This window comes from Phascolarctos cinereus, unplaced genomic scaffold, assembly GCF_003287225.1.
Source record: "Phascolarctos cinereus isolate Bilbo 61053 unplaced genomic scaffold, phaCin_HiC Scaffold_1;HRSCAF=81, whole genome shotgun sequence".
Taxonomy (NCBI): domain Eukaryota; kingdom Metazoa; phylum Chordata; class Mammalia; order Diprotodontia; family Phascolarctidae; genus Phascolarctos; species Phascolarctos cinereus.
Genome location: NW_027555514.1, coordinates 248,846,138 through 248,870,667, shown reverse-complemented (window position 1 = coordinate 248,870,667; position 24,530 = coordinate 248,846,138). Strand labels below are relative to the sequence as shown.

Sequence of the window (24,530 nt, the reverse complement as noted above, 5' to 3'; positions counted from 1 at the left end):
GAGAATTTCTCTTTGGTGGCTTGAGAGAATATCCCTGATTCTATTCTTCTAGAATCCTAGAATAAGGATAGGCTAAACATATAATTTTTCCATCTGGAAAGACGAGAGTTGAGAAGAGGTATAATTTGGTAGGGAGGGACAGGGCAGGGTCTGAACCCACTAAATTCATCTGTATTGGGAAAATTCTAGTGTTCTAGTATTATAGAACACTGGAACCCAGGAGCTCTACCGTGAGCCCTCATGAGCATTAAAAATGGATGCTATTTTCCATGCTGGTAACGAGGAGATGGAATTCTTTAGTCAAGAGCTGATGGTCTTAAAATGCAAATAGATTCCAAAAGGGTTAAGATGAAGTCACAAATGATAGAGGCATAACATTTTGCTAAGGGAACTGGTAGCATCTAGAGGACAGCCTTAATCTTTCAGGCTGAGTTTGTAGAAAATAGCCCTAAATCTGACTCAATATGACATTTCTTACACTAAAATCCAACATAAAATCTCCTCGAAGGCAATGCCCCCTTTTTTATCTCATCTTACACAGAGAAGGTATATAATAAATCCTTGTTAGATTGGCAAGTGATTTGTCTACACAGCTCTGTGGGGGGAAAAAGTATATTCATTCTTCTAAGTAGAATGGGGGAGAAAAACAAAGTATGAATCCCAGGAGCCAAAGACTGATGCTACTCTGCTGGTATGAAACCATCTGGTACTGAATTGTCAAATTCACTGCTTTCCAATATCAGTTTAGATATTAGAATGTTTGCATATACCACAAATCAATTATTACACACTTTTAATTTTCCAGACATCCAGAACTATGTAATATCTTGCATGTGAATTTTTGGGATTCTTTTTGTAGCCTAAGAAAGCAAAGCTGGAAGGTTGACTGTGTCAGTATCTACCATTTATTTACAAACTCATGCATTAAGATGACCTGGCAGATATTCCTTCCTGAATATCACCCCTTAACAGTTGAGGCAGCAAGACTAGGATAAAGGACAAGGTTAAGAGAAAATTTTCTTCCCAGAAGTTAAAAAATAAGGGGTCACCAACCAATAATCCTAATTAAAGAGTAGATTATACTAGTCAAAATTATGCAGTATTAAACTACCAAATTACAAAATTACCATTCTTGGCCTCTACTAATACAAAATTGTGAAAATTCCGAGAAAGACTGGTCTATAGCTTACTTTTGTGCTACGTTTTAAACTACTTAAGGACAGAGGTGATATTATTTTCCATTCTGTTGTTCTCCTCAATAATCTGTATGAGGAACAGAGTTTATAAACCAGTATAGACCTCCCCTACCAAAATAACAGGGATATTTATGCCTCAGAAAACTGGTAAATACTACAGATTAGAGCTTGATGTACAGTTTTGTCGATTTTCACAATAATAATGATAAAAGAATAATTTAATAATAAATTAATAATAATTTCACATCAATAATGATGAAAATAGTAATAATTCCAAGTAAATTCCCAACATATGGTGACTTAGGCATAGCCAATGTTTTTATAAATGTTTGTTGAATTAAAATAGAAGTACTTCACTAAACAAAACAATCATGTAAATAAGATTTTCATGGGAGACATCTCCCCTGCTTACAGAAAAAACATTTTCAAGCACTTGAAGCACTTGAAACTTCAAACTTGAAGTTTCAAAACTTTTAAAATACAACTAGCTGATATGCTAATTACAAACCATTTCATCTATTCATCAAAGAAGATCCCTCAAGTCTACTTTAAGTACTTGAAAGTATTAAAAACTTCATTTGTTTAAAAAAATCATTAAAATGTACTTCAGAATGTTCTTTCCCCAAATTTATCTGAATGTGTTTTTTTAAAATATTTTTTGTTGTTTTGTGATGGGGAAGAATATGTTTGTTTCTTTGCAGATATTTATAGTTCAAAACAGCATTGCATTTTTTCTCTTAGAAAAAAATTAAGTATTTCCTGTAGTACAGATTTTTTTCTGCCATCTATTGATGTAGAAGATCCTGAGAGGCAACATAGTATGGTAGAAATAAAACTGTGTTCTAAGTCAAAAAAGCTTGTGTCTTAATATCGTCCAGCCATTTTTACTCATGTGAACATAGGAAAGACATGACTTTTCTGAGCCTCCTTTTCTTATTTGTAATATGGGGATAGGAGGGAGGTAATAGTGGTTCTGCTGACCTTACAAGCATGTTGTGAGGACCAAATTAGAAAATATTGATGAAAATACTTTGAAATCTAAAGTGTTATGTACATGTGAAGGATGACGAAGGAAAGCTTGAGAATTGAGCTGCATATCAGATCTTTCCAACTTGATTATCAAACTTTTAGAAGTAATTAACTTTTATTCTCCTCATTCTTCTATGTCTCAGACATCTTTGTGATGTCTCCTCTAAACAAGAATTCATGTTCATACAAAAGTTAAGATCTCAGAGAAAGAAAGGAATGGGATTAGTATGTTGATAAAACCATGGGTGAATTCCCTTCTGTGGATTTAGACTAATTCTAATTTACTAAGTCATTACAGAGAGATTGGCCTTATCTCTGTTTTTCCTCTTTTATTCTCTTACATTGGAAATATGATCTAATAATAATAAAATTTGAAGAAGGTAGCATAGTACAGAAGGTAGAGAACTGACTTTGAATTGGGAAGACTCAGGTTCAAGTACTGCTTCTGGTACATACTAATTTATTACCTTTGACCAGTCACGCTTAACTAGACATCTCTAAGTCACTTGTACTCCATTTTCTTCCTTCTCTTTCTCCCACCAGAACTCTAATTTCTAACCCTGTACACTGGGCTCTGACTAGTAAGACAGGCAATAAACATTTATTAAACATCTACTATATGTGAGGCACTGTCTAAGTTCCTTAATAAAGCCATATATTTCTTCTTCCTAGACCTACCATTGGGCTCTGATTGATAACCTTTCTCCCTCTCTTACTAGGTCTTGTGTCCCCAACCATGCTACCTCCTGCCCAACTCTAAGCCAGACTACTAACCATATAGCTCACACTGCCACCCACTTTCAGCTCTGCCTCCCTTATATGTATTACCTTCTACTATTCGAATATAAGCTCCATGAAGGCAGGGGCTATCTGGCAGAGATGATGTTGATCTTCATTTGTAGAGGAAATGCCTGTCCAGAAATTCCCTATGCTGATGAACTCGGGTCCAGTTAAGATAAAATATAGATAGATAGATAAATGATGGATAGATAGATGATAGAGAAAGATGGATGAACAGAGCAATGAAGAGATGGATAGATGAATGAGTGGTTAGATGTTTGTATGCATGTATGCAGAGATGGAGAGATACATAGAAGAATATATATTAAGATATTCAAATTATTATTACTTGTGGTAATCTAGGGATATTTCACTGCCTCCTAATGACATTGGGCGAGATCCCACTTTGACTTCTCAAGCAGTCTCCTTCCAAAGGAGCTCTGTAGGTGTCATAATTGCCTTTAACAGTAGTTCAAAGGCTCTTAGAGGCAGATGTGTTCTTGTTTTGTTATTGTTTGATAACCGACACATTAGAAAGCTTGTGAAAAGTAACCCTTGAACATTTAGCAAATATATCTTGTCTCCTGGCTCGTCAGTCCTAAAATTTAGTGTCAAAACTGATTTGGAATTTTTGTTCCAAAGCTTGGTCTCAAACTACATTTTCAGCTATGATGTTACTTAGCCTAGGAATAGAACTGGAATAAACATTATAATATGTTTGAAAAGGATACTTGTACCAGTCATCTTTGCTCCACATTATCACATTTATCATCCATGAACACTCAGTTTCCTTTTATCTTCGCACAGAGTATGGATGGCTATGAAATTACTGTGACCTTGAAAATCCTTCTGGTGAAAGTCTTTGATGTAATTAAAATGAAGTATTATGAGGCATGTAGCCAAAACTTTTATATGAAAAAGTCTATGCCTTCTTCTTTGAAGAAGTCTCTACTCTTTTGTAAGACCTTGTAAATCACTTTTTTAAAATAGAGAACACATATTTACTACCATGATAGAGTCATGTGAAATTTCTAAAGGATATTAACATTTTAAAACAATTGGGAAGCAAATTATAGCGCATGGACTGTGTATGGTATGTCTATGTTTAGGGAAACCTCAAAAATCTCTTCTTTTTCATAACATCAACTGAACTGTAACTAATAATTTGGGAATTTGGGGTAAGCACCATGAAAGGGAACCTCAAATGGGTTTTTATGGACAAATTTACTTGTGATGTCCTCACCCTACAATACGTGCCCCTGTGGTGAAGATAGAATTGGAGATACTGACAGAATACTGTTGAAAAGAAAGTACAATGGGGTCAGAGTAGGAATAGTCATATGGTAACTTTTTATTTTGATCAATTATTCTTGAGAACTAGATAAAAAGCTCAATTATTTTCACCTTCTAATGAAGAATAGCCAATGTCAACCATCTATTTTTTTGTCTTTGAAGCAACCCTTGATTCACATCACCATAGTTATAGTTCTCCCATCAAGCAATCAATGAACAATCATTTATTTTTTTAATATAAATTTATTTATTTTTAGTTTTCAACATTCACTTCCACAAGTTTTTGAGTTCCAAATTTTCACCCCATCTCACTCCTCCCCCCACCCCAAGATGGCATGCATTCTGAATATCCCTTCCCCTAGTCTGTCCTCTCTTCTATCTCGCCCCCCTTCTCTTATGCCCTTCCCCTTCTATTTTCCTGTAGGGCAGGATAGACTTCTGTGCCCCATTTCCTGTATTTCTTATTTCCTAGTAGCATCTGAAAACATTTTTTTAAACATATGTTTTTAAAACTTTAGGTTTCAAATTTTCTCTCTTACTCCCTCCTCACCTACCCTCATTGAAAAGGCAATCAACTCAATATCAGTTGTACATGTGCAGTTATGCAAAATACTTCCATAGTAGACATGTTTTGAAAGACTAACTCTGTTTCCCTTAATCCTATCCTGCCCTCCCATTTATTCTGTTATTTCTTTTAACCCTGTCCCTCCTCATAAGTATTTACTTCTAATTACTCCCTTTCCCAATCTGCCCTCCTCTCTATCATCCCCCTGCTCTCTTGTCCTTTTCTCCCCTTATTTTCCTGTAGGGTAAGACAGATTTCCATGCCCAGTTGAATGTGTATGTTATTCCCTACTTAAGCCAAATTCTATGAGAATAAGATTCACTCATTCCCTCTCACTTTCCCCCGTTTCCCCTCTTCTGTAAGAGCCTTTTCTTTTCTCGTTTTTTTTTGTGAGATAGCTTACCCCATTCTACCTCTCCCTTTCTTCTTCTCTGAGTATAATCCTCTCTCATCCCTTAATTTTATTCTCCAGATATGATCCATTAATCTTCAACTCACCCTGTGCCCTCTATCTATCTATCTATCTATCTATCTATCTATCTATCTATCTATATGTCTATCCATACATACATATAATTTTTTTCCTCCAACTACCCTAATACTTACAAAGGTCTCATGAGTTATATCATCTTTTATGCAGGAATGTAAACAGTTCAATCTTAATAAGTCTTATGATTTCTCTTTTCTGTTTACCTCTTCATGTTCCACTGGAGTCCTGTATTTGAAAGTCAAATTTTCTATTCACCTCTGGTCTTTTCATCAAGAATGCTTGCAAGTCCTCTATTTCACTGAATGACCATTTTTTTCCCCTGAAGGATTATACTCAGTTTTTCTGGGTAGGTGATTCTTGGTTGTAATCCTATCTCCTTTGCCCTCTGGAATATTATATTCCATGCCCTGTGGTCCTTTAATGTAGAAGCTGCTAAATGTTGTGTTATCCTGATTGTGTTTCCACAGTACTTGAACTGTTTCCCTCTGGCAGCTTATAATATTTTCTCCTTGACCTGGGAACTCTGAAATTTGGCTATAATATTCCTAGGAGTTTTCCTTTGGGGATCTCTTTCAGGAGGAGATCTGTGGATTCTTTCAATTTCTATTTTGCCTTCTGGTTCTAATATATCAGGGAGGTTTTCCTCGATAATTTCTTGAAAGATGGTGTCTAGGCTCTTTCTTTGATCATGGCTTTCAGATAGTCCAGTAATTTTTAAATTCTCTCTCCTGGATCTATTTTCCAGGTCAGTTGTTTTTCCTATGAGATATTTCATATTGTTTTCTAATTTTTCATTCTTTTGGATTTGTTTTTACAGTGTCTTGATTTCTCATAAAGTCACTAGCTTCCAATTGCTCTATTCTAATTTTTAAGGAAGTATTTTCTTCAGTAAGCTTTTGGACTTCCTTTTTGCATTTGGCCAATTTTTCTTTTTAGGGCATTCTTCTCCTCATTGGCTTTTTGGACCTCTTTTGCCATTTGAGTTAAGCTATTTTTTAAGGTGTTATTTTCTTCAGTATTTTTTTAGGTCTCCTTTAGCAAGCTGTTGACTTGTTTTTCGTGATTTTCTTCCATCACTCTCAGTTTTTCCTCTACTTCCCTTACTTGCTTCTCAAAATCCTTTTTGAGCTCTTCCAAGGCCTGGGACCAATTCATATTTTTCTTGGAGGCTTTGGATGTAGGAGCTTTGACTTTGTTGTCTTCTTCTGGTTGTATATTTTGATCTTTTTTCACCAAAGTAAGATTATAGTCTGACTCTTTTTGTGCTGCTTGCTCATGATCCCAGCCAATTACTTGAGTTTTAAACTCTTTGTTAAGGTAAGAGTCTGCTTCCCATGTGGAGAATGTATTGTCCCAAGCTTCAGGGGTTTGTATAACTGTTGTCAAAGATACTTGTAGGGACCTGTAAATTTTCAGTTCTTCCAAGGTGGTATGATAAGGACAAGGTGTTTACTCCTTTCCTGGCCTGTGACCACAAGTATTCCTTTCTGTCCTGTAACTGTGAGGAAGGGTTCTTCTCTACAGCCACTCCAAGCTCTGCCATGCCAGCGTTCTTCCTCACCCCAGCATCGCCACCCAGAGCTGTGACCCAGATCCAAACACGGGCAAAGCAAGAGATTCCTGCAGTCCCTCTCTGATCAGCCACTGGATTCCCCCTCAGTCTTTGGGCCGGAAGCTCAGGAAGCAGCTGCCCCCCCCCCCAGGGCTACGCTCTTGGAGAATGGAGCTGAAACCCCACCTTCCTGTCTCAGCACCGACAGAAACTGACTTTTCCCACTGACATTCTAAGTTGTCTTTGGCATCCACGGATTGAGGAGTCTGGAAACCTCCACAGCTTCCTGAGATTCAGTCCTCTGAGGCCTGCTCCAGGTTCTCTGAGGCCTGCGCGCCCACTACCACACTATTCTGTGCTCCCAGCCTGGCGCGATACACCTTTCTTATCAATCATCCAGGTTGTCTTGGGCTGGAAATTTGTTTCACTCTGTCTTTTTGTGGGTTCTGCTGCTTCAGAATTTGTTTAGAGCCATTGTGAGGGGTTTGCAGGAGAGCTCAAGCAAGTCAGTGCTTTCTCTCTGCCATCTTAGCTCCGCCCCTCTGAGCAATCATTTATGAAGCACCTTCTGTTTGCAAGACATTGTACCAAGTACTCCACATAGATCTTGCCTAATTAAATTTTAAGGAAGAGGACGTGTTTTATAAGCAGCAGAATTATTGAGGAGGAAATGCAACTCTTATGATCCCCTTTTTTTTTTAAAGAAAAAGTAGAACATATTTATTTTAAAACATAACTGAGTTGTGTTGGGAGGAATGCAAAATGTGCAGTCAGAATCTAGATTTTTGTCTTAAATCTCACACTAGCTGTGTGACTCTAGGAGAAGTCACGTCCTCACTAAAACCTAAGTTTCCTCATCTTTAAAATGGGGAGATCTTAATACATATATTACTCACCTAAAAGGATAGCTGAGGAAAGAATTTTATTAGGAAAAAAATTTTTAAACTATGGAGTGCTGTTGTTATTCATTATCATTAGTGTTGCTCTTGTACTCATCAATATTTAGGAACCAGTTTTTTTATGCTTCTGAAATGGACAGACATTAGATCCAAGTTTAGTTTATAATATTGATTAACATCATGAATTAGCCAGGAGCTTCTATAAGAACTAAATGTATTAAGAATGATTTATTTGAATATGAATAAAGTACTCATACTGAATGTTTCAGTTTGTTGCATCGATTTAGGCGTGCATAGTGTTGATTCAGCATAAGGCTGGAAATGACCTTCCTGCTTATCTTGTTGAAGAACAACCTTTATCATCATTTATGTTTAATGTGGCAGCGATTAATGAATAGGTCTTCTATTTTATTGGGATATTATTCCATTTTTATCTCATCATGTAGCTAGATAGGTTTTCCTCAGAGACTTTCTACTCTGAGAATATAATGTGCTTAGATGCTAATAATTAGAGAATAATTGGGAGAATTTATGAGGGTGTCATTTTAGAAAGAACAATGCAAAAACTTAGTCATTTGATATATATAAGTATATTCAAATAAGTAGATATGTATACATATATGTTCATTTATCTCCTAAGTTTTGAATAAAACTAGAAATTATAAAATTCATGAGAGGAACTCTGCATCTATCATTATTTTTCGATACTTGCAAAGAGTTCCATTTTTAACTTGGGTAAGATATGTGTGTGTATCAACCTACACAATATATAGACAGCGTGAATATTTCAACTTGAGTGTTTTAATTGAATTAATTGAATCAATTTAGTTTCCACTAGTAATGCTGGCAGTCTTAAACATTAAGATATCTCATTTTATGTACCTTTTACATGAAAAGGACATTCTCAAGAAAGCCCCAGGAGTTCAGTGGCTCATTGGCCATTAGAACTTTTTTGTTCCTCTTTTCTGCATTTGTTCAGTATTTGACTTTCCTTTTTCAACATCTTCAGTAATGGGAGGTCATCAGACTTGGTTAAAGCCTTACTAGTCGTCTAGCCAAATCCTCTGTCAGATTTTTTTTTTGGGGGGGAGCAGAACTTGGGAGGGGAGTTATTTTTTTTTTAATTTGGGTTTGTTTTTGGTTTTGTTTTGTGGTGGGTGTGTGTGCGTGTGTGTGTGTGTGTGTGTGTGTGAACGCATGTGTATGTGTTTTGACAGGTGTTCATAAAATAACTTCTTAAATACTTCCCAGGACAGAAAAAAAAACCTTAGTATCTCACTAAAAAGTCATTTGATTAAGGAACAGTTCTAATGGCTAGAAGATCTTTCTTAGATTGTCTTTAAAGTCTTCCTCTATATTTTCTGCCCATTGATTCTAGTTCTGTTCTCTAGCCCATCACTGAAAAAAAAAGTCTACTGCCTCTTTTACAAGAGATTCATTATATTTTTTTGATCTTAAGTATCCTATCCGAATATTCCTTTTAAATTTCCTTTTCTCTGTGCTGAAACATTTCTAGTTCCTTCACTCCATTCTCACACAATATGGTTTGTAAGACTATTCATCATTCACTTGCCCTACTCCGGTAATGCTGAAGTTTTATAGTATTACAGAATTAGGGAAGCAAAGAATGTAATAGCTGGAAGGAACCTTAAAGAACATCTAGGCGAGGCCCCTTAATTTACTAATTAGATTTCAGGGCTTTAAGAAACTATTACTCGAGGTCACAAAACTGGTTAATAACAGATCCAAGATACTTTGACCACATTCTTTATAAAACGTGGAATGAATACTATATTTCAGATATGTTTGAACTAAAGCCAAATAAAATATGATTCTCCCACCATTTTAACACTATTTCCACTAATGCACCTTAAAAATTAGATTATGTTGGCCATTAGATTATATGAGACATTATATGAGTTCATGTTAAATTCGCAGTCTCCCAAAGCCTATGGTCCTTTACAAATGGCCTGCTTTTTAGTCAGGCCTCCAATATCCTGTATTTGAGTAATTTATTTTTAGTCTATGAAGAATTCTACATTTAATGCTACTAAATGTTTGTCCTAGTTATATTCATGTTTCCAACCTGTCAAAAATTTTCAAGCTTGATTCTGTCATGAACACATGTTTAGCTACTCTTCCAGGCTTTCTGTTTGATTCATAAGCATGCCTTCCTTGTCTTCAAGTCCTTCCTGGGGCTTGTCACTAAAGACCACCCTCAGTTATTGAATCGATGTGGTTTGTAATTAACAAGCACACAATCTACATTTCTGCATCTAACCACAAGTATTCCGGAAGATACATTGCCAAGTGCCAATCTGTCTTTAATGTTGCTGATTTTCTAGGAAGTAATACTCTGTATAAATAAAATTATCCTGAAAATTATCTGCTTCTTAATGATTTTAGAACAGAGAGCTGGATTTGGTCTCAGATTATCTGAATCCACATCTCAGTTTTGATTCTTACTGTTGGTGTGACCATTGGACAAGTTACTTAGCTTCCTTTGGACTCAGTCACTTCATCTATAAAATGAGAGAGTTCAACTAACTGGCCTCGAAGGCCCCTTCCAGCCCTAAATCTATAACTCTATAACCTATAGAATAATGTGATTATCATAAAGAAGAATTATTATTCTTCTATAGTGCTGTAGTCTGTCACATAACTGTTCTGAATTGGATTCTGGGTGAATGGAAATTTACAACATTTAGTAAATGAAATGACGACAACACATTTTTAAATGCTATTTTCTTCTAAGTTAGCATTTATTTTTCATTTTTATGACTAGGTATATTTTTATTGTAGGAAAGGTGGGATTCTGTTCACATAAAAATTAATTGTTGTCAAATTCATTAAGTTGGTATTGTTAAAAAATTTAAATTACATTTTAAAAGTTAAACAGAACCTCACTTTGCCTCAAGGATGAGACAGTGTTGTATGGTGGAAAGTGTAATGGCCCTCGAAGCTAATCGATGGCTTGTGTTCTTAAGCCTGTTACCCAATTTCTCTATGACTTTGGTCAAGTCAACCTTCCAGGCCTCCAGTTTCCTCAAGTGTAAATGATGGCTTTAAATTAAGTTGCCTCTTAATCTCTTTTAAACTCTAGATCTATGAACTTTTTTTTTTTTTGCAATGTGCCTTGTTCTTACTTCTATTTCTCAAAATCCTTATCTGCCTGTGAATTTCCTCTCAGGTACTTTCCCTTCCCCAAAGCCTCCATCATTCCTTTCTCTAGTTGTTCGTGCTATCCTTGTTTCTTAAAATGGCATATATCTACTTATCTGTACATGTGCTAAACTTCTCGTTAATCTCATTGAAGACAATCACTGTCTTTTTTTAGTCTTTTTATTCCTATTACAATACCTTGGTCATAAAAGACATTTAAAAAATTCCTTGAACTTAAGAGATTTATTTAAAACTGATATTAGTTGATGAAGAAAAACAAAAAGTTATAGGCAATTGTTTCCTACCTTAAAATTTTACTTACATTAAATAAAATTTCCTCTTACATTAAAATTGTTAAATTTTACTTAAAGGAAATTTTCAATTACATTGTCTATTCATTTCCATGTAGAATGGATTGTCTCTGTTAATTATATACCCTCTATTTTTATGGCCCCATTTGAACAAAATCTCTGCATTGATATACATTTGCAGGATATTTCATTGGCCAGCACACCCATAGCACTGGGCTAGAATTAAATTTACAGAAAGTATTAAAATTATTATTAGGAAAAGAAAGTGTAGCTTATTCTGAGCTTCATTTACTTGATGTTTGGAAAAAAATGGTTTTATTCAAATATCCATTTTCTTATACAGTATCTACTCTTCCACAGTTCGGACTTCTCAACTCATTCACCACTGGGAGATAATGAATCATCTAGTCATTCAGTCATTCAATAAACATCTCTTAAGCACCAGATGTATGGCATTAGGATAGATACAACAAGTAGATAAACAAGACTCAGTTCTTGGCACTATTAAACTTAAAATCTGACAGTGAATCTATGTGACACATACACAGAAAAATACAATACAAATTAGAAAATGATCTATGGATAGGAATAGTGTGAAGTGCTGTGAGGACCAGAGGACAACAGTACCACATTTTGTTGGGGGATGTGGAATACTGCTCTATTTGGAGGTATCCAAGTGTTAGGTATAATTCTCAGATCTCTTTATCTGGTCTATATTATAACATTTGAAACCAGAAGGGACCTTCAAGGCAACTTTGAATTTCTTTCTGTCATTTTATAGATTAGGAAATTATAGCCCAGAGAGGTTACAAGATTTCCCCAGTGTCACGAGGTAGTAAATGACAGAATCATTATTGGAACTCAAGTCTTTTGACTCCAAATTGAGTTCTTTTTCACCGTATCATGCTTCAACCATTTCTGGGAACCCGAAAGTCCATCCCTGAGTCTCAGGATAAGAAGACAAATGATTTTCCTTTCCTTAGCAACTTTGAAAGCCTATTCTTCAATAATGATAATAATAATATCACTAATAAGCAATTTCCCCACATTCATTCTTCACCACTGAATTAACAATATTGTCTTTTTTTTTTGAGAGAGATCCTAAATGTCTACTAGAAGTTAGCTAAGCATCCAAAGAAATAAGAAGTTTTAAGTTTTTTTCTAGTACTCACCCTTAATTAATTAAATTTAAATGAACATGCTTAAATCATACTTGAATCTTGCTAAACTGCTCTTTATAACAAGTCACAATTCAATAGGAGCAAACCATTCTAGGACTGCATCCAAGGAGGACCATGATATTGAGTAGCTAGAAGAACTTCATGGGACAACCTGTTCCTCAGACACCGGCTTAGGCACAGGGATCCTATTGTGTTATTTTCCAGTGATTTAGGGTTTCACAGACTGAAATTATGTCTCTTGAGATATCATAGTATCATATGTTTAGAACCAGAAGGGATCTTAGGGGCCAACTAGTCCAACTCATTTTACAGACATGTTAATGATGGATTGTACACCTTTAAAGACTTATGGAATGCACATTACTGCACATGTTTTGGTTTTTCTTCTAGGTAAGGGAGCGACTGAGGGTTTCTTTAGAAAGAGTCTCTGCACTGGAAGAAGAACTAACAGCTGCTAACCAGGAGGTAACCTCACCCACTTTCTCCTCTTTTGAGGTTCAATATTGCTAACATGCTGGCCCTTGTGTTTTCCATCACTTTTATTGCAACTGTCACCAAGCATAAAAGATAAATTACACACTGGCAAGGCCACGAGCAAGGTCTATTGGAACAAATTGTCAGAGCTGGATGTTTCTTGATTCCTGCTTTATTCAGATCTGTCATCAGGAGAAGACAAAAGAGGGGAAAAGCCAAGAACTAGTGACAAGTCCCTCACATCCCTTTACTTTTCCATGCACAGAAATTCACTGAGGTTTTTGCTCAGCACTAGTCACTTTAGGCAGGAGAACAGAAGCCCTAAATTGGAATTCATGTCAAACATTGTTATAACGTAAGAGATGTGACAGCAAGAACATATAAAATGTTATAAATGAAATGAACTCCACAACCCATTTAAAAAATGTTTTCTTTCTTTCCTGCATTCTCTTATCTTGCCAAAGCATGGGACCATAATTGAATGTTATTGAATCCCCTTCAGGTTATGGGATTGCTGTCATCTCCAATTGTAATATTTACAAATGACGGACTGTGTGTAAATAGTCTCATCAATTCTTACCTGGGAACTATTATTCTATATTACATGTGTTACAGTTCCAAAGGATGGTTTCATCTTTAGCTCTGTATACATAGACAGTGAGTTATATTCCATTACATAATCAATAATACTAAAGAAAAACCCTAATAGTTCACCCAAAAATTTGATTAAGCTGAGAGTAAATACCACATGAAAATTAAACAAAACTACTTTTAATCCATCTTGTTTAGTAATTACTCTTCTAATCAAACTGACATTTTATTGTATAAGAATTTTTTTAAAATAACTCACATTTTGTTTTGCTTTAAAATCATTATGTTACTATTTCTAGACTCCAATAATGCTTAGCAGAGTGACTTTTTATTGAATAAAATATATTGCTCATAGGTAGTTTCCCCAAGGGCATGCAACACCTCTTGAATATATTTTGAGTGTAGAATTTTCTATTTCAGTTTCTCTTCCTTATATATAGTGTCATTTGTTTACTTGGAAAACAGAAGATATAATCTTGGTGCCTTATTGAGATTTCAGGTTAATTCCCTCCCTCTTCAACTTCTCAAATTGGGAACACATAGAAATACATGCATTTTTCTACTTGATAGGAAATTTCATTGACCCACACAAATATTCAACATTTTCCCCTTGAGTATTGATGGTCTGCCATCATCAGAAGTTAACTATTAAAAATTCAATATAACAACAATAGTAATAAATAATAATGGCTAACATTTATACAGCATTTACTATATGCCAGGAACCATGGGTTAGAGATTATTTTTATTATATAATATTATAAAATATGGTAATATAATAAACACAAATATCATTTATACCATTAGAATATTTATGAATTTATTATTATAATATGATAGAATTATCCCAAAGAGCCAATACATTTCTTTCTTTTAGCTCATACTAAAATGGAAGATAGAGAAATGAACTTGGATTATTAGGACCAAGGCTCTCCCCCACCTCAGACATGTACCCTAAAGTAGCTTAATTGAGAATAAGCTGTATTTCTGATATTTCCAATGATTTTCTTTTCCGTATTTTATTCATTCTAGAAGTAGTTATTGGTGAAGAGAGATTAAATATGGTGTTGCCCAAGGAAGGAAACATTGAAAACTTTAGGGATACAGAAAAACCTTATTAATTTTAGAGGCAATATGATGTAGAACAGGTGTGGAGAACCTGCAGTCTTGAGGGCAAATGTGGCCCTCTATGTCCTTGCGTGTGGCCTTTTGACTGTGTCCAAATTTTACAGAACAAATCTATTTATTAAGGGGATTTGTTCTGTAAAGTTTGGATTCCATCAAAGGGCCTCACTTGAGGACCTAGAGGGTCACAATTGGCCTCAAGGCTGTAGGTTCTCCACACCTGTCCTACACTATACTGGTGCAGAGGGAAAAAAAATGTTGGCCTTCAAGGAACTCAGTTCCAATTCCAAGGCTGATAAAGTATTAGTTCTCATGACCCTTAACACGTAATTAACCTCTTTGAGCTTCAGTTTCATCATTTGCAAAATGCAAATGATAAATCATCAATCATGTATAATTTTTTTTAAAGTACAGAAACTCTTAGAAAGGGCAAGAGAAAAATGAAGATATTAGCATAGTGTGGGGACAGTATGAGAAGTGTTAACAATCAAAAAGTGGAAGCTGGTGAGGTCAACTAGGGAAAACAAAAAGTTTTTTTTCCAGCCACAGTGAGAGAAAAGGGAGGATCAAAGAAAGGCTAAAACTGTTCTTTGTGGTGAAGGGCACCATGATAACCAATGACAACAGGAAGGAACCACTGATCCATTCATGCCCCTTCTGTTTTCTCACCAATGAAAAAGGACTGGAAAAGACAGGACAAATAAGGCTATTAAGGATGTAAGACTCAGGACAATTAAGGAGATAGTAAAAATGCACTTAGATGTCTTTGATGAGTTGAATTCATTTGAACCAAATGAAGTTAAGAGTCTTGGCAAATGACTGAAGTGGCTAGATGTGATTACTGAGCCAATGGCAATTAGCTTTAAAAGAGCATTAAGAATGGGAGAGTTACTTCAGAATCTGAGAAAAGCAAATATTGTTCCAATCAACAAAGGGATGATCAGTCTGAAACCTTTGCATCTGTGTGTATCTTTGATTCCCAACAAAACTGTAAAATATTTTAAGTAAAAATTAATGAACATCCAGAAGAGGAAGTGGTAATTACAAAGAGCCAACCCAGATTCAGGGAAGAGCAGGTAATGGGAGACTAACTATATAGCTCACTAGTTGATGTTTTAGGGGAATCATATAGATATGGTTTACTTAGATATTAGGAAAGCATTTTAAATGGTCTCTCAGGCTATTATTATGGGGGAAAATAGAAAAAATAAAGCTAGAGAATAGCACAATGGATGGATTCTGAACTGAATGAATGTCTAGATCCAAAATGTAGTCATTAAGGATTTAATGTCAACTTGGATCTTAGATGAAGGTTTCCAGTGGAATATCCTGAGAATCCATGGTTGGCCCTGTGGTGTATTATACATACATATACAACACATACAGGTACATATGTGTATGTATGTGTATGCATGTATACACATGAGTATATGTGTGCATACATAAAAATCCAAAGAAATATACACGTATACATGTGCATTTTATACATGTATTGCAAATAGGCTTCTTTTTAATTGAACTAAGTTTTTGAGAAGTAAAAAACATTTAATGATCTTTTTAATATTTACATATCTATATGATTTTATGTATGTATACTGTAAATGATGTTGGTGGGGATCTTATCAGATTTTCAAATAACACAAAGCTGGTAAGAATAGCTAATACACTGGATAATCATCAGGATTCAGGAAAATGTTAACAGAGAAGAATGTTGCACCACATCTTGAATATATCTTTCATTTCTTCACCACTGGTATTCCCTCTACAGGTGCTGACCACAATCCATTCATGCCTTTTTATCTTACATGATTCTTTTATTTATATCTTTCCATGAATCCTGTATAGATAATTCACCAAACATTCTAGAGACCTTGCTCTGATTCTTTTTACTATTTTTGGATACCTTTGCCACCATTGGACTGTTCATCCACCCTCTTTCCCTAAAACTTTATAACCAGCCACATTCTTTTTTTAGACATTCAGGGCAGTAAAGTGCCAATCACCTTTGCTAATATTGCTGCAACCTAATTACATGCAATGAGAATTGTTCTAGTGTCCTCTAGGTCATCTGAAATTTTGCTTATATGAATCAGATGTTCCCTGATTCACACCAACATAGGGCCTCTGGAAAACATTCGTGTTTAAAAGATATTTGCAGCAATAAGCTCCTTAAGATAATTGAAAATGCTATCCAATTTCCCAAATACCATCCACCCTGAACTAGCTGGGCTCATTCTTTAGAGTGACCATTGATGTTACTAAATTAACTTTTGTGCATCTCATTAAGGTAATATTGATCACAGTGGGCATCCACAAGTTAATTTAAGAATAATAGCTACCATTTATATAAAAAAGCTTTAGAATTTAAAAGCATCTTTATGTACATTATTTAATCTGATCCTCATAACAATTTGATTACATGGAGCAAATATTATTCATTCCCATTTTGGGAGAGTGAGGAAACTGGGATGACCACTGTCTCAATGCTAATTATGGCAGATTCAAGGATAGAAATTATGTTTTTCTACTACCTCTCCAGTGCTTTTTCCCCCTTAGTAGAATGTTAACTGTACTCTACAGAAACTCTATATAAGAAGAGTTACTTTAATTTTATAAACCTCTTAATGTATAAGTGTTTTTAAAACACTATATTGTTTTTAAGGATATGATCCAAAGAGACATAACCATGTTAGTGAAACTTTATATACTATTGTATAGAAGCTTCATTTGTTGCAAAGTATTTTCTATACATCTGAAAATTTGAAAACCTAGGGAAAAGTCACAGCTTAAGAGCAGTGCAAAGGAGAATTACCATGTTGTGCTCAAAATTTCATTCTTTTATAACGTCGGCCCACATAAGTTTCATAATTATTCAATTTAAGAGGAAGAATGGATTATTCTAAACTAATTTTGTAGAATTGATTGAAGAAACACTTCTCAATAAACATACAATGAATCATTTTTAAGAGGTTTTTTCAAAATGAATTTTACATTAAATGAACAAGTCAGCACATTAGTTAGAAATCTGTTGACAGTTTTATATTATTTTAATTTATATATGTTTATTCTAGACAAAAAACACTGCAGACTGCCAAATGTGAGTTTCCAAGGCAAAATGGCATCTATTTTATTCTTTTATACATGTCCATCAGCAGCTCTGCTCCATAAAATAAATTGAAAAGCAGAGGACAGCTTGAACTCTTAAATATCATTTAAGTTTGGACTATGTTACATGACCATGAAAAATTAATTTTATCTGTTTTTACCAAGAATGAGAGAAGGGTTCTTTCTCACTTGAAATTAACCCTTCTAGACTAATTTACTTTTTATGTGAAGAAGCTTTGTCCATGTTGTGTTTAACTTTGTGCAAATTTAACAAATTTTTATTAAGCATTTATTTCCTGTAATTTCCTTGTTACCCAGCTATTAGGTTTTAGTTCATATGCTTCGTTCCTCTGGTGGACCCCTAGATTCATCATTGTGGGTACTCCCTACATTGGGACAAAACAAAATCTACTGCTCTTATTTTTTTTTTTTACTTTTTGAAGTCCATATCTCTGGCTTTCCTTAAATCTTCTCTAGATCATCTTCCCAGTGCACCAGAGTGCTTCTATTGAGACTTCTTAATGTCTTGTGGATAACAGTGCAAAATTTATTCATCTATTACCTATTGCTCTTATTGCATGACTAGTCCACTTCTTTTTTTCTGGTCATATGGGTTGATATATGGGATGTGAAAGGGTTGTGTTGATTATGTGATCTCTGAAGTCTTGTAACTTTATATGCTATGATCCCACATCTTTTATTAACTCAAGTCATTATTGATAACAAAATCCAGCCTACTTAAAAACATACCTTTTTTTTCCTCTTGTCCTTTGGGTTGCACGTGATTTTCATTCTTCTCAAACTGCAATGTATCATGCATGACAAACACCAAGATGACATTGATATTAAAAAGATGAACTCTTATAGCTGAGAGCAATTTGGGATTGTTGAAGTTATTGTTCACTTCCCCAAATGCAATCTGGACCAATCCTTTCCTCTTATTCAATTCTAGATGCATTTTATTGTCCATTTGAAGTGGCTTGCCAAGGAATATGTACCAATGGACATAGTTGATTAGCTGTCCATATAAATGCTTGCGATAATTTAGAGAGGATATCTTATGTCCATCTGCTCAGCTTACCCTATGTGAATTGTTAGGCTGGTTTCTTTTGAGTGTGAATTTCATGGAGAAGGCCTTGTTGTTTTTCAGAGTCCAATTTCATCATCACAGTTCCTCTTTCCCTGTATGTATGTATGTATATATACATATATGTATGTGTGTATACATATATATACACATGTGTGCGTATATAGATACATTTGTGTATACACAGATGTGCATGTACACACTCCTAAAATCATCTGGAGAATATTTCCTTGTGCCAGGAATCCCTCTGCTACATAGACTTTCATTCATTTTCATCTCATTAGACAAGCATTTAGTAAGTGTCTGCTATATGCCAAATACTATACTTAGATGCCAGGAATACAAAGGCAAAATTAAAACCAACCTTGCCCTCAATAGGCTTACGTTCCATTAGCAGAAAAGAACATGTTCATAGATGAATATGAAATATTGGGTGTCCCAAAAATTTTAATGTACTTTTAAGCTTCAATAACATTAAACTTTTGGAATATCCTGTATATGTAAAGTAATTTCTGAAAGGTGGCATTAACTGGTAAAGGGTGAGAGGGAAGGATAGGATCCTTGGGGAAGTTAGCAGTTGAGGTGAGTCTTTAAGTAAGGTAGAGAAATTTATAAGACAGATGGTGGAGGGATTTTTTTTCCTACTGTGGCAAACATATAAAGGCCTCAAAATGGGAGATGAAATATTCAGTGTGAACGACAGTGAGCAAAGCAGTTTGACTGGAATACAGTTCATGAAAGAATAATATCTAGAAACCCTGGAAAGATAGGATGGAGCTCAAATTTGAGATTTAAGGGTTTTTCGTGTATGTGTTTGCTTGCTTTTGTTTTTTGTTTGTTTTTTATTTTGTTTTGTTTAGTAAAGACTTTTATTTGTTGCAATTTTCGGTTGGGCTTGTAGTGAGACAGTCATGGCCGTGACATACCAAAGCCTCATGGTTCCTGTTGTCTTGTGTTCTGGGGGATCGTTCACATTTATCCCCTGCATTGTCACCAAATCTCCCAATGGAGATGTTATCATCTCTGCTCTCTAATCTGTGTAGTTTGCTGGTATCTCATTGGCTAATTGCTAATCTGGCCAAACTCAACCTTCTCTTTGGACCACAGTTAAAGATAAGACTGTGTAAGTGTCTCAAATATCACTTCAGGAAAAAGATGATCTGTCCAATTTGGTAAAGAATATAAATCCTTTAGATGTTAAAGCACCTTTTAACCCAATGATTGTCTTAACTGATCTGTTGGAGAACAGCTGCCTTAAACATTTACACTCTGCTTGAATTTTTACCACTATTGTAATTCAGTATTTTTTTTCTTCTATACACCTGTAATAATTAATTGGTGTCAGACTGTATGCCTGATTGCCCTAAAGTGCATGTCAAAAACACGAAAGCTATTTAGGCTCCTCTGATGCCAAAACATATGACTCAAAATGTACCTTACTTTCTTTCCCCCTTGAATTTAAGGACTTGAAGAAGCTTTCCCCCTCTTCAATACACACACACACACACACACACACACACACACACACACACACACACAGACACACAAACACATTTATATTTAATTTAATAGTATTTTATTTTTCCAATTACATATAAAGACAATTTTCAACATTCATTTTTGGAAGATTTTGAATTCACAATTTCTTCCCTCCCTTCCCCCATCTCCAAGATGGCAAACAATCTGCTGCCCTATCCACTATGTTATAAATAATTGATGAAAGCCTAAATAGTAGAGGAGTAGTAGTAGGGAATCCTCATCAGAAAATCTGGGGTAGGGGAAAGGGAAATCACATTAAGTTATTTTTCTGACATAAGTTGGCATAGGGAGAAAAGCAGGGAGGTCTATACATACTGGAACTTTTGGTCTGGCCAGAAGTATTCTGTGGGGAACATTTCATTCCAGGTTGACACTCTGCAGAAGGGCAAGGAGAGGTCTAATATGTAGCATAGAGGTACCCAAACCTACATGCAGCGCAGGAAGAGGCACTAATTCACAGCTGTATTGATGACCGCCCAGTTCCAGGTCATAGATTTAGAGCATACTTAGGGGGTGGGGCAGGAAACCAGCATGAAGGGATTGCATTCCAGGGTGAGGAGCAGGCACAGACTTTAGCCTGTGTATTGAGCAGGAAGCAAGTTCAGGAGTAAGCAGTGGCTGTATAGGTTGGACTCCAGGAGAGGAGCCAGGTCTCAGTTCCAGCATCTAGCCCAAACTTAACCCTGCATAGAAACAGCTGGGGCAGGAATCCCAGTCAAATGAGTTTTGTAGAGGCTTCCAGCTGGCTGGTAGTAATTGAGTCTGCTAGCAGTCTATTTGAACTCCAACCCAGCCAAGTCCACAGGTGTGTTGCTCAGACCAGTACCAGGTGAGGAATTTGAAGAATTCAGTGATTAGACTTTTCTTTGGCTCACTACTTTGGGTACATTTCAAAGCTTCAAGCTGTCCTTGAAATCCAGAAATAACACAATGCTCGGTACCCCAAAGAAGCAGCAGCAGTACTAGCCCAAACCTTCTTACCAGAAGTGTCTCGAGCAGGGGTGGGTACCTGCAGCCTGGAGGCCACATGTGGCCCTATAGGTTCTCAAGTGCAGCCTTTTGACTGAATCCAGACTTGACGGAACAAAATGCATTTAATAAAAAGGCTTTGTTCTGTAAAACTTGGACACAGTCAAAAGGCCATACCTAAGGACCTCGAAGGCCATATGTGGCCTTGAGGCTGCAGGTTCCCCACCCCTGGTCTAAAGCCTGGCCCTCATATGAAGTACAAAATGAGGAAGTAGGCTGGGAGAATAATCAAGATTCAAACAAAAAAGAATCCTACCATAAAAAGATATTTTTGTGAGAGGGGTGCTCAGACAAATGCAGCAGCAGATAATGATTCCAAAACAGCTATAAGCAAAGCCTCACAGAAAAACACAAGTTGGGTGCAAATTCAAGTATAATTTCTAGAAGAGATGAAGCAAGAGTTATTATTTTTTACAGATTAAATTAGAGCACTAGAGGGAAAACTGAAAATTAACAACAACAATAATAATGATAATTAGCATTCACATAGTACTTTAAGGTTTCCAAAACACTTTAAAATTATCTCATTTCATTCTCATGACAATCCTGGGAGGTAGGTGCTATTATTATAATCATTTTACAGATGAAAAGACTGAGGCAAATAGAGTTTAAGTGATTTACCCTTGTTAATATAACTACTAAGTGCCTGAAGTAGGATTTTAACTCAGACTTCCTGGCTGCAAGTCCAATATTCAATCTACTATACCATCTAGCTGCCTGTGGGGGAAGAAATGAGAAACATGGAAGAAGAAAATAAAAAGGAAACAAAGGATACAAAACTGAGACAAAGAAACACACTCCCTGCAAATTAGAATGGCCCAAACAGAAACTGATGACTGCATGAGACAATGAAGGATATTAAATAAAATTCAAAAGACTGAAAAAATAGAAGAAAATTTAAGATGGCCCATAGTACAAACAACTGACCTAGAAAACAAATGAAGGGGAGATAATTTAAGCGTCATTGGATTATCTGTCAGCCATGATCACAAAAAAAGAGCCTAGAGTTAATAGTTCATGAATTCATTAAAGAAAGTTTCCCAGATCTCTTAGAACCAGGGGAGAAATTGCAAATAGAATTTAGTAGTCACTCCCTGAAAGAAAATCCCAAACAAAAAGTCTTAGTTGTAGTATATCTAAAATTCAGAGTTTCTATATAAAAGAAAAAAGCATTATAAGCAACTAGAATGAAAGAATTCAAGTACCAAGGAGTCACAACCAGGTTCACACAAGATTTAGCACCTAGAGCAATGAAGGAGCAGACAGCTTAGGATTCAGACTTACATCCAAGAATAATTTACTCTAGAGAGGGATTCTATCATGTCATGATCTTAAAAGATTTGAAAGAGGAAGAAGAATACATGGGGGCAGAGGGAGATAGACGAAGGTTAAGGAAAATTATCTCACACAATTATGGTGCAAAATAATATTTTGTATATAATAGAAACAAGTAGGAAAAAGTTGGGGAGTCCATTAGGCTTTCATTTTTACCTCACTGTAATCAGAACTGGTCAAAGGAGGGAAGATTACACAGAAAACACTCATTCACACACATATACACACATGGATCTGAGCACAGGAATACTTTTCAATAAACAGGGAAAGTGGTGGGAGAGGAAAGAAGGAAGAATAAAAGGGAGGGTAGCTTAAAGGAAGGATTAATCCCAATCAAAATAAACACAAAGGTTGTCCAAATCTTTTATAGTGGCAAAGACTTGAAAACTAAGGGACTGCCCATCCGTCAAGGAATGCCTGAATAAGTTAGGGCACATATGTGATGGAATATTATTTTTTTCTTCAAGAAATAATGAAGGAGATGGTTTAAGAGCAACCTGGGAAGACTTATATGAACTGATGCAGAGTAAAATGAGCAGAACTAGGAGAAAAAATTATGACAGACAATTTTGAAAATATAAATATATTTTCAAGTATTTTTCAAAAATATTTCAAAAAATTAAAAAAATGTAAAGGCAGACAATTTTGAAAGTCTTTTGAACTGATGAGCAAGATGAGGAACCATAATTCCATAGGACTCATGTTGAAATATATCTTCTGATAGAGAAATGAAGGATTCAGAGTGTAGAATAAGACTTTTTCCTTTGGACATAAGAAAATGTGTTTTCTTTGACATATACTTACTTACAATAGTGGTTTTGTTTTTCCTTCTTTCTCAGTTGGAGGTGAAAATGGGTTTTTTACTTCCTAAAAAAAAACCCGGATAAAATACAATTGAAAAACAATTGATATATTAAAGACTCCTGCAGTAGATTGACTATATTCTCTTTAATTACTAGGATATTATATTCAGAGGGGGAAAAACACTTTCCATAATGATATTGACATTCTACCAAGCTGTATGTTTCAAGGAATTTAAAACCAAATTTCTATATCCTTTTGCAATAAATCATTTTTCTGCTTCTTGTGAGAAAAAAATAAACTGAGAAGTTTATAATTTATCTAAAATGGCAATGAGAAATAAGGAAACCACTGAAGTTTCTTGAGCATAGAAGTGACATGATCAGACTTCCGTGTTAGAAATATTTATTTGTTAGCCCTTTGGAGTATGAATTGGCCAGGGGAGAGATCGGAGGAAGGGAGATTAGGAGCACATTGCAGTATTCCTGGGGAAAAGATGATAGGGGTCTGAATGGGAAATAAAGGAATGTGAGCTGTAATGTGGTGATAGAATATCTAAGAGCTCCATATTTCAATGAAATCACAACTCAGGTTAAAAGTAAAAAAAGTGTAAGATGAGCAAGATTCAGAGAGCTAGTAATAGAAATGTAAATCTGAAATTCTATCCAAATCACTGAACTGAGAGAGTGCTAAGTAATAGACCTGATACAAAAGATAATAATGGTACATAATGCCCTGAGGGGAGAGGAGAGGTAGGTTACATTTTTTTATTCTTCTAAAAATGCATTGTTCTCTATTTTCCTTCTGTGCTTTTAAAGGAAAGAAACCAAGTTTTGATGTGGAGGGGGCAGGGGCAAGTTTTAGCTTCTAAATATGTTCACTTAGATTAGTGATGTAGTAACTTCAAATTTGACATCTCCATGCCATTGTAACATATATTTCTTTTTCTGCTTTTCCAAGCACTTTTCAATAACCCACCCTATTTT

At 35.4% G+C, this 24,530-nt stretch overlaps 1 protein-coding gene across 19 annotated transcripts in view; it reads left to right on the top strand.

Annotated features, from left to right (window-relative positions):
- PPFIA2 (PPFI scaffold protein A2) overlaps positions 1 to 24,530 on the top strand; it is a 670,503-nt gene that overhangs the window by 447,216 nt on the left and 198,757 nt on the right. For 17 of the 19 annotated variants that reach the window (XM_078146464.1, XM_078146471.1, XM_078146469.1 and 14 more), the window contains one exon: positions 12,849 to 12,923. The exons of the other annotated variants lie outside the window; for them this stretch is intronic. In XM_078146464.1, the coding sequence (XP_078002590.1) occupies positions 12,849 to 12,923 (75 nt within the window). The remainder of the gene's footprint in view (positions 1 to 12,848; positions 12,924 to 24,530) is intronic. 19 annotated transcript variants of the gene reach the window in all.